The 14,166-nt window shown below is 32.7% G+C and overlaps 1 protein-coding gene across 1 annotated transcript; it reads left to right on the forward strand.

The window, feature by feature from the left end:
- Positions 1-257: 257 nt before the first annotated feature.
- Positions 258-2,003, forward strand: LOC141701581 (cytochrome b561 and DOMON domain-containing protein At4g17280-like). The gene is made up of 4 exons (XM_074505214.1): positions 258-325; positions 718-874; positions 1,199-1,453; positions 1,949-2,003. The coding sequence occupies exons 1-4, from the start codon at positions 258-260 to the stop codon at positions 1,961-1,963; spliced, it is 495 nt and encodes a 164-aa protein (XP_074361315.1). The 3' UTR covers positions 1,964-2,003.
- Positions 2,004-14,166: the final 12,163 nt, after the last annotated feature.

Raw genomic sequence — 14,166 nt, forward strand, 5'->3', positions numbered from 1 at the left:
AACTGAATATATGAGATTGTTGGCATCACTTAATTATTGGCATTGTCCTATTAATTTGCGACTTCTAATTTTCATTGTTCCAATTAATTAATTAGTTTGTACTATATTGACTTAAACTAAATAGATTTTGATATTTGTTGGCTGCTACATTTGTATTCCGATTTAAGTTATGAAAGCATGCGTTTTATGTAAATTTCTTACAATTTTAACCATATATACTCGGAACAAACACTAGCTCGTGCCTGGACAAATCAATAATGGAAAGTAGGCGGCCAATTGCGAGGACACCTCTTTGCACTATGGCAAAACTGCAGAATACATGTCGGTATGTCAATTTACTCATCACTCTACATGTTATGCAACCATTTTTTGATGATTTTCCGTGTAGCAAAATTACTATATACTAATATAAATTTAGTGCAACTAATCATCCAAGAACAGGGAGCTTAACTGGTAGCAGGTTTAAGTAACACACTCATTAATAAGAATTTCCCACTAAGTTCCTCAATTAGATGGGGGGTTGAGAGACATTGATATCTTATTCTTGGTTATGAGCTTGCGTTGTTGCCACCAATTCATGTTCGATTTTAGACTTTTTCCATTATTTTATCTTGCCTTCGTCCTTTAATCCTGCAAGTTAAGGTTTACAATTATGTTTCCTGTTAAATCTGTTGACTTTTTATTGCTCATTGCGTTGTAATAGCATTATTATTCAAGTCATTATCTGTGGCAAGAAGGGCCTGTTTCGAGTGATAATCCAGGTGCACATGCACTGGGTTCAGCTAATACAAATTCTGTTGGAACTGTGGACTTTAGTTCAGCTCAAGCTAGTGCTGGTGGTGGTGTTGGGAACTCGAAGAGACGAAAAAGAAATGTAAGTCAATCAATCTTTTTATTCTAGTCCTAATTTAAAATTTTCTGCTTGGACTAATTAATTGTACGGTATAATTATCATAAATGATTTTGTTCAGCTATTTGTATATTTTGGTTTCTTAAGCTGGTCAAAGTGCTTATTAGTTTGTTTGAGCATCTGATTAGTTTGTTTGGTTAATGATCCAGCTAGGTCATTGTTGACGAAGAGTCTAATGTTGGTGACACTTTGAATATCTGATGCACCGATGTTCTTTGAGAAAATTAGCAGTCAATTTATAGATAAGGGTATTATCGATATTGAATTCTGATTCTGATGATTTGACAGGTTCATGGTGTGCTGGACACAGTGGCCTGGGGAATTTTATTGCCTTTGGGGGCATTGACAGCTTGGTACTTGAAGGTATTTAAATCAGCTGATCCAGCCTGGTTTTACCTTCACGCTTTCTGTCAATCTTCGGCCTACATCGTTGGTGTTGCTGGATGGAGCACTGGCCTCAAACTCGGCAGTGATTCACCGGGAATTACATATCACAAGCATAAAAATATTGGCATAACTTTGTTCTGTCTTGGAACTCTTCAGGTACTAAACATTCTTAACTCTAAGTCTGTCCTTGAAAAAACATTAGTTAAAACACCTATAACATGTCATTCAATTTTTTCGTTGATAATATGGGGCAGGGCTCTATGTTGCCACTCCCAATTGGCTTTGGAAATGAATAGATAAATTGGTTGCCTTGTATGCTTTTGTCTCTTCATGATATCGTGTGTTCTTACTCTTCCGGAAGTGCATTCAAATTGGCCATGCTATGTGTTGTGTATAAAACAAGTGCATGTGATATCATTGACAAATGACCAATTATTTAGTGTTTAATTACTTGAAACTTTCCAAAGTTTGCCCCTTTCATATTTTCGGAGATAATATACTTGCACTTTTAACCATGTTACTGGTTTGACGCTTCTTTAAAGCAATCAAAGAAAGTAAAACTTAATTACATTATTTTATTATGATCCATGTTCCAACTCAAAGATTACCTATTATATGTATCATTTCTTTTTTATGTTTTTGATGTTTCAGGTTCTTTGCTGCTGATTAACCAAAAGGAAAAGGAAGAAATGGTCAGCTTGTGCAAGAACAAGGAAGTGGAGGTGTTGTGACTTGCGCAAAAACAGAATTTCCTGGCTAAGTTAGTAAGGTTAAAAATGTACATCTTACATGATATTAATTTCAACGCCGCAAGCATAAACCTATATTCTTTATATTGAGCCTATCCATGTGTATGTTCAGTTGTATAGTCACCCATATTATTCATATTGATATACAAGCTTATTTTTATTATATTTTTGATAATTGTTTACTTCAATAAACTATTATGATAAATTTGATGTTACATTCAAGCAATAGCAATTTCTGGTAATGATTTCTCTTTTTCACTCTTTTATGTATAGTTGAAGTGAATTGTTTTACTTTCTTATACAAGAAGTGTATCAACACTAATTCTGCAAATCAAGAATATAGGGGTTCATGCGTGTTCTTTTGATTTGCAGCATACCAGATAAGAGAATCTAGACCGGCTTTGGAGGAAGCTGTCATTGGCAAAAAAGGAATGAAGTTTGTCTGAGTTTTGAGTTTTGGAGGCTTCTTTGAATTGCTGGCATGGGTAAAAAAATGTAAACTGTCCTGTTATCAGATACCTTGAATTTCATTAAAAAAATAGATGAAAAGGTTGATGAAGTTCTTTTTTCAAGAAATTGTCAAGTTAAAAATGTATTCAAACTTTTTAGCCCGCAATTGTTTCAAGCATGAATATTATTGGTATCATGGCCAAGCTAGGAGGGAAAAGAACAATTGATTATAATATCACAGCCACCACTTTGTATTACCCCAGTCGAAGTAAAATAGAGAGTTCTTCTCAATAACAGATAAAGGACTACATACCGCACGCCACACTTGCAAATAGCAACACTCCAATAGCGGCAAACACAAATTAACTTATAAATCTTTTTTATACTTGATTGTATAATAACATAATGATAATGGCTTTATTCAATCAAACTTAACAAAAAATGATAAATAATTTTATTATTTTTCTTAACTAGAGATAAATGATACTCTCTCAGTCCCTTCCAATTGTACATCCTTCTTTTATTCGCTGACATGATTACTCAAGATTATTTTATAATTTTATTTTTTATTGTCCCTTATTCATGATACAGATATATTCTCTACTGAATTTTGAACCAATTCCCATTAACACAGCTTTTGAACACGAAGGGTCTCTTCTAGGAAAAGTGGAAATGTTAGATTATGTATGCCGATCCAATCATATATGATGTATGCAATTCAATCATGTCAATTGTATTAATAGCATGTAGCATAATAGTTTCATCATTTCTCAAAATTCTATGTTATCAATTTGCATTATCTTTATCCATATGTCCTGTACCACCTGATGTACAATTTTTGTACTAAATTGAAAAATAACCTTTTAATCTTTTACTTGATTGGTTCTTGATTGGTTGATTTTGATTTTTTTCAATGTATCCTCTCTCTCTATATATATCATTGTTTACCAATTAGTTTAATTATTTAGAATAAAACAAAATAGACGTCAATAATAACAACTAAAAAGCAAAAAAGATCCTTAAAAATAATATTATGAGTTTGAGTAGTGCTAGAGGTATCAAGTTGTATAATAAAATTTGGTTCCAAATTACATGACATGGTGACTTGAGATGATATTATTGGTGAGATTTTTGTGAATGGAGGAGGTCTACTATTATTAATTAATTTATTTGAGATATATTTTGGTTACCAATATGTTACCTGTATCATTATTCTTATCACTTTATTACAAATTATCACTTATAATGCTTAACACTTGTGCCATTTTATATTTTTGTCCTTTTGTATTATGTACTCAATTATGTTTTTGGAATTTTTTACATTTTTAAGTTTTCAAATTTGTATAGTTTCAACAACATGATAAATTATTATACCCAATAGTCATTCACGCCATTTAAGTGCTTCAAATCACAACCACATACTATCACCTTAAAAATAACTAATTATTATATTATTATATTTTATACGTTGTCAGCCATGGTGAGGGGTATAATATTTCCATTATGACATAACAACACATGAATGGACCATGTTAGCCGCAAGAAGAACTAGGTGGTATAACAAAACTACCACAGCTCACACTTGTTGATCCTTTAAACTCTGAATGAATTAGATGAGTTTGGTGGTTCATGTATTACAGTTGAAAATGTGGTGTCTTGAACATGACAAAATTCTGGTTTGTAGATGAGTAACACAAACTAGAATCATTCGGTCTTCAATGTTGATAGTAGTTTCAAATATTCTCAACCTCTTATTATCAATGATGCTTCAATATATTAAAGAACTTTTATCACTGTTGGCATGCAAATTTCTTCATTGCAACAAAGACACTGTAAATGAACCGAGTTGTTCGTGAGCAGTTCAAGCTCGACTCCTTAAATTAAAAATTGGTTTGGCTCAGCTCGTAAGAGCTCGAGCTCGAACAATAAAAAGTGTTCTTTAAGGATAACGAGTTCGAAGCGAACTCTAGCATGTTCGACTCGAGTTCAGCTCAAGAGCAATTTCAAATTAATAAATTGGTTCGAAATTGAATAACTTGTGTTCGGCTCGTTAGATCTCGAAAAAAGTACATATAATATTTTTTTCTATTTTTATGGTATATATTCAAACCGGCCCTTATTTTTTTAAGAAGCTATTTTAATATACAAATCTGCAATAAAATAGAGCAAAATAGAACATTACAACATAAATCGATGTATACCAAGAGAGATAAATAGATAAGTTAAACTATATAATCGGATACGTAATATATATATATATATATATATATATATATATATATATAACATAATCAAATATGTGCATCGTGAAATATATAGAAAGAGGTTAGATGATTATGGAGAATTAGGAGATGATAAATGATGGTTCAAGATTTAGTTGAGATTCTGCAGCTTTAGCTTCACTGTGTTCTAGTTTTACACATTTAGGGATTGGGTTGTATTAAATTGATTTACTTTAGGTTGGGTTAGGCCTAGATTTCTTTCTTATATTGATAGTTATATTTGAGCCTTTATTTGTTAATAGTTTGCTAAACTATTTAGTATGAAAAGAGTAATGTTTGCGAGCTGCTCGATTTGTACACTAGTGTGACTCTACTCGTTAATGTTCGATAAGCTCTAGTTCGACTCAGTTTACTAATGAGCTCGAGCTCGAATACAACTTTTGTGCAGTAAAGATGCTCGGCTCGGTTCGTTAAGAAAAATGGTCAAGCTCAGCTCATTTTCCATAAAACTCGACTTGACACAATTCTTTTACGGCCTTGTATGTACCAATTCTTCGGTCTTCATAGATTTCTTTATTGATATAATATTATTTTATGTCTATAAGTCCTAATTAGTAAAATCTCCTTTATTAGCATCAATGTTACACTTTATCTTTAAACATCTCTTGTTTGATTGTGAAGCATTAATAACTATTAAATTCATAGAAAAGAACTCATTTTAATTGTGTGTTTTACTATTATTGATCAAAGATATTGACTTCAATTATTCATTTTCGTTCTTTGTATTACAGAGTGATATTTTTTCAAATTATCATTTCTTTAATGCTAAAAATATTAAAAAATTATCATATGATTTTAGGTTTCCCTTTATGATGAATAACATCCTATATATAAATGTTAATTTTTGTATCTGACTCACTATTTTTGGACTGCTAGATGTTCTTTTCCTCAGAAACCTCAAACGCAAATTAAAAAATTGGTTTATATTTGTTTCACAAGATTATTTTCATTTGCACAAAACTGTGCAATGAAACAACGTTGCATACACAATCGCTTGTAGCTTGTGAGAATCAAGAACTTAAATTTACCTTATAAATACCTAGCTTCTTTCGTACAAGATATGTTTCTCAACTTCGGGTTGAATCAACGTTGTTAAAACAGTTTAAAAATTAAGAACTTCTTTGTTAGTAGCACAATACAAAACTAAGCTTAAAAAAGAATATACGTGAACATATATATTTAGTAACAAGATCTATGTTGTAAGTAATATAAATGAAAAAATTATGACTACATCTATAATCATATTTTAAATATGCAAGAAAGTGTATCCCAAGAAGGAAGAATAAAATATTTCGACCTTCAAAAATATAGATAAAAGAATAGGTAAAAAAATACATTGTGAACTTTTTTGAGTGGTATATTACAACCTAGAGTGCTAGCGATCAACTTGTTATTTCTTTTATCACTCTTACTTTGATTAATCAGAATTATGACTGGATATTTATATGTATAACTTTGAGTAAATTATTAAGATTGATCAATAATTAAGCGTCGTGTAAGAGCTCCCAATCTTTCTGCATTTCATAATGTCCGTCGCATATATAATAACAAGGAAATTACATGATACACATTCTGTTGGATAAAGTTAACACTACATAGCTACAATTGAGAAGTTATATAACAATTCACAAGAACATTCAGATCCGCCAATAACAAACTAAACACATAGGTCAAAGTACAACATATATGAATGACCGTAATTAAAAGAAAAATATGATATCACTTAGATATAGAGCAGCTTTATCAAAATCATCGCAGTCTGTGAACCCTCGAGAAAACTTGATTGTTCTTAAGGGTTTATTTTCCCACTTAGGCTGTTATGGGTTGCAGGACTATCAAGTCGAGGATCATACAACTCTGAAACACTCAGAGACAATCAGTTCACATATATGACAAGGCTTAATAGCAATTATCACCTCAATTCACTAAAAAAATTGATCTACCTTGTATGCATATGTGGAAGAGAGCTAAAAAGATGAAATTTTAGGGTTTCTTCTATTTTCCCATTCGATCTCACTTCAGAGACATCCATATCTAACTTATGTTTATCGTTGATATATTATATATTCCACAAGAGCCAAATTTATATATTTATATAAAGGAGAATCACACGAGTCTGACCTGGTAGGTCTAGGCTTTCTTCAAACCAAATTCTCCCATTTTCAAAAGTTTTAGTATTTGGGCAATATTTTGTAATAAAGATGATCGATTTGAGGATTGAGAACTTTTCATATATCCACTCCAATCAGGCATGGACTTTTGACTTTCTATCTCCCATCCGGTAAGCTTTAGGCTTTCATCTTTATCTCCGAAATCCTATTTAACTATTTATGCATAGGAGCTCTAGTAAAAAAGCTAAACTAGGAGGACAAAAAAAAATTCACCCGAATTTTTGTTCAATCAGGTTTGTAACATCTCAATTTCAGATCTATTTTCATTTTTAAAAATATTAGGCTGTACTATGTATTAATTTTTTGTTGATTGAATATGAATCTAAAGGGAAGCACTGAATTACAAAACTACATAAATATTTTGTTTAAGGTCATGCTTTTTTCCCCTTGTATGTGTCAATCCAAGCTATAGGAATGTAACAACTAACAAGCAATGATGGTGGATTCAACTTAAATTATCCATGTTCTCCTTCTTTTTATGTGTATGCTCACTACATCAATTGATCTTTTTTAAAAATCACATTAATTGGTTTTTGTTTTATTATTGGTATTAATAAGTGTTATTGTGGGGAAAAGCAGAGCAATTGTTTTAATCTCGGTGTGCAGCATGCAAGTTGTCATCAATCCACTGAATTTGTTTCAACTCAAGTATATTGTGCATGGTAAAAATCCCACTTAAACTTAAATTTGAAGAAACTGAATATATGAGATTGTTGGCATCACTTAATTATTGGCATTGTCCTATTAATTTGCGACTTCTAATTTTCATTGTTCCAATTAGTTAATTAGTTTGTACTATATTGACTTAAACTAAATAGATTTTGATATTTGTTGGCTGCTACATTTGTATTCCGATTTAAGTTATGAAAGCATGCGTTTTATGTAAATTTCTTACAATTTTAACCATATATACTCGGAACAAACACTAATTTTTATCCGGAATGATCCAACGGGATACTAATTTTCCGTAATTATAAATAGCCTTTACCATATTTTATTTCGTACCGAAAATCATTTGCAAATAGTATTTATAGAATTTTCCAGAGAAAAACCCTAATTTTATAAAACCTACAGAGAATAAAACCTCAATTCCAAGGTGTTACCGGAATCCGTTGGTGAAGCTCGAGTACTCAAATCAAAGCTCTTGAAATATACTATCAAAATCTGTGCTTCATATCACTGCAGAATCAAAGGTTTATTTTCTGTAATTTTATTTATTTTCAAAAATATGAATTTTTGTACGGATGATTGTTCGAATGATTTGATGCGTGGATGTTGTAGAGCTTGTTCTCCTGATGATTTTCATATGTCATATGACTGATTTGAAGTTCAATAACATGTTCAAAATTGAGTTTAATTTTCGAATTTAAAAATTAGGGTTTATAACTCGTATGAATGTTTTTAATTGAAAATTAGGGGTTTTTGTTCTCGGGGTTATGAGCTGTTGAAATATAGTGGGTTGTGTTCCTTATGAAATTTGCAATCGATTGTTGTATAGCTCGTTAACAGCCGATTCATGGTATGAAGGGAGTTGTGTTTTTAAAGTTACGTCGAGCTCGCCGGAAAACGGCGAACTTCCTGACCATTTTCCGGCCAACTCAGGGGTTATCTGTATGATTGAATGGTATGGTTAAATTTTTTGTGAATTGTAGAGTAATTCTGGAGCTTTTGATGATGGGAGGATTCCGGGAACGAATTCTCCGGCAAACCCCGACTATTTTCCGGCTAGGGGTGGTAAAATTGCAGTTAGGTCCCTGTACTATTGAAGATGGTGAAGTTTAGTCCCTGAAGTTTCTGGAAATTACAGAAATAGGATTCATGTTTATAAAATGTTTAAAAATCATATTTTCTATTTATTTTAATTATAAAAATTCATTTTTAATTTCCGAAAATCCCAAAAATTATATTTTAATTCAAAAATTTATTTTTAATTCAAAAATAAATCTGAATTAATTAGTTAATTAATGTTAATTAATAATTAATTGATTAATTGGTCAATTAATTTGAAAATTAAATAATTAATTGATTTAATTAATTATTAATTAATTTTAATTAATTATTTAATTAGATTTAATTATTTAAGAATGATTTAAAAATTCCGAAAAATAGTTTCGAGCTTTAAAATATTATTTTAAATTGTTTTCAAGGCTCGATAATTATTATAAAAAAATTTTGAAGCCAGATTTGGCCAACCGAACCCTGTTTATTGCTTTAAAATTGATCCAACGACCCAATTTAATTCCGAAAAAGATTTAAAAATCATATTAAATACCCGAAAGCCTGTTTATCTCTCAAGACTCCTTTATAAATGATATATCATTGATTGTTTGACGTGTTACGTGTTATATGTGACTTGTTGATTGACTGACGGTCTATATGTTCGGTGTTTACTTATTTATAGCATAACTTTCAAATTGTTAATCAGATTTGGGTAAAATGAAGGGTAGATAGAAGTATATATCAAATATAATCATATGATTTGAGTATTGATAGATGTTTATGATATGTAAGAAGAAGAGGCAAGGCGTAGGAAAAGGAAATATATAGTCGAGGAGTAGGACATTGTGATTGGAAGTTAGAGAAGTATAGCAGGCTAATATCAGGCAAGTGTTCTGAACTTTCTCGAGATATATTGTAGTTGATTAATAATCTTGTTTCATATAGCAAGTGCTTTGAAGCACTGAACCCTAAACCTTATTATTTTTAAACCATTGATTGTTGTATACCCGAATACGAATCACAGATATACGATACTACTCCACAAATACATACAAACTAAATGGCAAACATTGAATCTAATTACTTACATACTCAAACCATTGTACCTTATGCTTGGAAAGACCAAATCCATGTAACCTTGAAACGTTGATTCCTTTGTTATCCAATTCTTTCATTACCTAACAGTCATTCTTTGAAATTGCCATACTGTTCCTTTGTGAAGATTATAACCATCTCGTTATTGAACATCCAATGTTGCTTATAATTTTGTTTATTGCTTTACATTGTTTATTCTGTTATTATGTTAGAATTGGATTGTTTTATAAAATTGTGGACCAGATTCGTGGTCAGACCAGATTGGTGGTCGAGTTAGGCCAATGTGTGCCTTGGATCCAGTGATTAGAGCAGAGCTGTGTGCCTTGCTCGGGGTTAGTGCGTGACTGATCAACAGCCTAACCTTGGTTTTAAAAAAAACATAATATCCGATTCTAAATCATTAATCATTGTTCACTTGATATCTTAACCTTTTTCACTTGATGATCATTATTCCCTGTCTTGTCTTTGTGACTTGCTAAGCTAGTTAGCTCATTTGTGCAATGTTGTTTATGTTCTTTTCCAGTTAAGAATGAACCAGTCGGTAGCGAGGATCCCCAATCTAGTGCGAGAGCTAGGGGTCCAAGTTGATCAAGTTAAGATAGCTGGAAGCTTTTGAGGTAGTTTAAGTTTGTAATAATATTTAATGTTCAGTTCTACGTTTGTAATATAAGTGTGTGTACGTGGCTTGTGGGCATACTTTAACCTGTTGCGGTCTGTGGTAGTTGGTAAGTAGGGTCACTGCATATTATTATTATCTTTATTATTGTTATAAGCTGGTTATAATAAGGTGTGTGTGTGTGTGGACCCCAAACTTCTGACCCGATTTGGAGGGCGCCACAGGTTATAAGTCACTGACACAAGCCTAGGTTGAAGGGAATGGGTAGAGGGTCAGGATTAGAAGTAAGGAAATAGAAAGATAGAATGTCGAGAGGATGAGTGTGACGGTATAACAGGTATTAGTATAATTCGTGTTGTGGTTCGAGATTCTTATATTGCGATATGATTTTAATAACAGCGATGGCTGACTCTTTCATCTCCGTACCAGCTGATCACTCAGAGCCCTCAGTTGGAGGACCATCTTCAGATCCACCTCCTGTTGATCCACCAGTGTTGGTTATTTTACCTCCACCTGTGTTGCAGCCCGTACCACTGCAGGCTATTCCACCCCCACTGTAGCCCCTTGGCTGATTCAGGTCTTACTGGTCACTCAGTTATAGGTGTACCTTTCCAGTTTTCTTCCTATCATGCCCCATATCATTAGTTCGAGGGTCAGATTCATGAGTTATTACATATCATGCGTACCAGAGAGGTTGGGAGTGGTGAGAGGAGACTCAAAGAGAGGCTCCAGGTATTTCAGAGAGTAGCTTGTGTGAGGATTCTTGAGGCTACATATGAGGATATCACCCTTGATTTTCTTGTGGAGTGGGCTAAGTGGGTTCTGGAGGAGTTTGAGGAGATTGGAGGTCCAGACTTGCCATGAGCCAGAGGCACAGAGATGGAGATGCTAATTAGTGCTGTTGTGGTTGTTTAGTATGTACAGTAGTGTGTAGTATGTATCAGTAGACTTTTGGGTTATATTTATAGACTAGATCTGCTGACTAGTGAGTAGGTTTCTTGTCCCCTTTTGCTTTTCTTCCGAAGCGTCTTTACGCTTGTACTGTTGGATTTTAATCACAGCGGAAGCATGGTAAAACTCTTTACACATATAAAATCCAAATAAAAGCATATAAATTGTGATTAAAACATATGAATCGATTACTAACCTTTAACAGCGATCCAAAAGCAACGATCGGAGATCCTTAGCAGCTGCTCCTCAAACGTGAAGCACTCCACCGGTATCCACCAAGAAAACGATGCTAAGGAGGAGGAGGAGGTGGAGAGAATTAGGTTTTTCTAAAATTTTGGGTTAGAATAAAAATATGGTTTATAATAGTATATTTATAGGCAAAATTTTCAGCTGAAATTTTCCCATAAAATATTATTATTATTAACCCTTTATTATTCATATTAATAATTGAAACATCTTTTAATTATTAATCCTTTTTCTAAACACTTTAGAAATAATTCTCTCCACCTCCTCTTGATTTAATTTCGAAAAATTAAATTCTTAATTAATAATATTAAAAAAATTTCTTAATTAATTTATAATCAATTAAATCTCATTTAATCAATTAATAAATTTACCAATTAATTATTTATTTCATAAATAAATAATTATTAGCCATTATTAATTAATTCCTCCACCATTAAATCATTCTCTTTTATGGTGTGACCCTGTAGGTTCAATATTAAGCCGGTAGTAGAAATAAATAATAATAAAACTATTTTATCATTATTTATAAAAATTCTCTAATTTATTAAATAAGATTAATTAATTATTTATATTTATTTTACATCGTGAGGGATACTTCTCAGCATATCGCGACTATCCGGATAATACGAATTCACTGCTTAGAATACCAAGAACCTATTCAGTGAATAGTTACCGTACAATTAACTCCTTCTACCCTCCAATGTCCTGATTAAATATAAGGCATAGATCTTGTGTCAAGCCTATCTAATTTAATCATTTGCTTTCCCATTTACTATGCTCAGTTCTATGTAAATTAGAAACTCCTTTCTAATTTCATTCACTCTGGCCAGAGATTCCTGAACTAGCATAAGTGGATCAGCCTTGAACATTCTCTTCCTTCACTGGAAGGGGTAGATCCTTTATTGATCATACACTATCTTCATGTACAAATTCCTATACCCAGTAGAGCCCTAATAATTGTCCCTGGAGACTAAGAACTAAACCAAAGCATAGTTCAGTGTACACAAGGTGACTATGATGACCTCAAGTCTAAGTATACTTGTACAACTATCACTATGTGAACAACAGCTGACACGTGAGTGAACTCCATCAGTTGTTCAGCTGTGCGAGTCATGTTCAGTGAACTTATTCTATAATAAGCACCTACATACTAGCTATAGTGTCACCACCCAAATATCTATGAGAACAGACATCCTTCATAATGAAGCAAGCATAGTATATACCGATTTTTGCGTATTATTAATTACAAGTTAGTAATCCTATGACCAGGAACTATTTAAGTTTAGAGTTATCATCTTTTAGGTCTCACTATTATGATCTCATCATAATCCATAAAATTTTTTACTCTAAACTATGGTATATCTTATTTAAAAACTTAAATAGATAGAGCCCGTAATAAAAACAAAACAAGTCTTTTATTAATATCAATGAAATCAAAACAAATTACATAAAAGTTATTCCTAAATCCTCATACATTATTAGACTTAGGACATATTCCTTTCAATCTCCCACTTGTACTAAAGCCAATCACTCTGGTATCTAATACCCATCTTGTCTTTATGACGATCAAAGTGACTTTCAGAAAGTAGCTTTGTGAGTGGGTCTGCTATGTTGTTATGTGTGTCAACTCTCTTTCAATACTAGAAATATTACCGCGCTCCCACTTACCCTTTTATAGACAAATGGTTCATCTACGTTTTTGATAAAACCAAACTCTTTGATTGTCTCATCAAAACGGATGTTCCCTCTATGAGAAGCTTGCTTTAAACCACATATGGTTCGCAGTAGCTTACACACCAGGTTTTCATTTCCCTTGGAAGGAAAACCATATGGCCATTTGCTAGATTTTATAGTCGTAGTAAGCAGCATTCGTAAGTAAAATCCAAACTGATTTTAACAGGGCTATAGGTAAAAGGTTTCATCAAAGTCAATCCATTGCCTTTGTTTGAATTCTTTTGCCACAAGCCTGGCCTTAAAGGTCTCCACCTGGCCATCTGCTCTAATCTTTCTTTTCTATACCATATACATAGATTCCATTTCGAATTTCATGGCACTTTGCCATTTCTCTTAGTCAACACTACTCATAGCCTCATTATAGGTCACAGGGTCGTCTTCATCGATGATTGACAACTCATTGTCATTCTCAATGATAAGGCCATAATACCTCTCAGGTTGGCGAGACACTCTCTCTGACCTACGAACGGGCTGTTCCATAGAAGGTTGTTTAGTCTGAACAGGTGTTTCCACTTGATCCGTAGTAGTTTGTGCTTCTTGAACTTCATCAAGTTCAATTTTTCTTCCACTGTTTCCTTCAAGAATAAACTCCTTTTCCAAGAAGGTAGCATATCTGGAGACAAACACCCGATGATCGGTGTAAAAGTAATACCCTAAAGTCTCTTTAGGATATCCCACAAAACTACATTTTACGGATTGAGATTCCAGCTTATCTGGGTCAACTTTCTTGACATAAGCTGGACATCCCCAAATCTTAACATGTTTAAGACTCAGTTTCCTTTCTTTTCATATCTCATATGGAGTTTGAGGAACAGATTTGGAAGGTACCTTATTCAGTAAATATGCTGAGGTTTCC

This window comes from Apium graveolens, unplaced genomic scaffold (assembly GCF_009905375.1).
Source record: "Apium graveolens cultivar Ventura unplaced genomic scaffold, ASM990537v1 ctg4136, whole genome shotgun sequence".
NCBI lineage: Eukaryota > Viridiplantae > Streptophyta > Magnoliopsida > Apiales > Apiaceae > Apium > Apium graveolens.

Coding starts and splice junctions, on each gene's coding strand:
- LOC141701581 (XM_074505214.1), top strand. CDS start 258: ATGGAAAGTAGGCGGCCAATTGCGAGGACACCTCTTTGCACTATGGCA. Junction 326..717: donor AAACTGCAGAATACATGTCG/GTATGTCAATTT, acceptor TTATTATTCAAG/TCATTATCTGTGGCAAGAAG. Junction 875..1,198: donor CGAAGAGACGAAAAAGAAAT/GTAAGTCAATCA, acceptor ATGATTTGACAG/GTTCATGGTGTGCTGGACAC.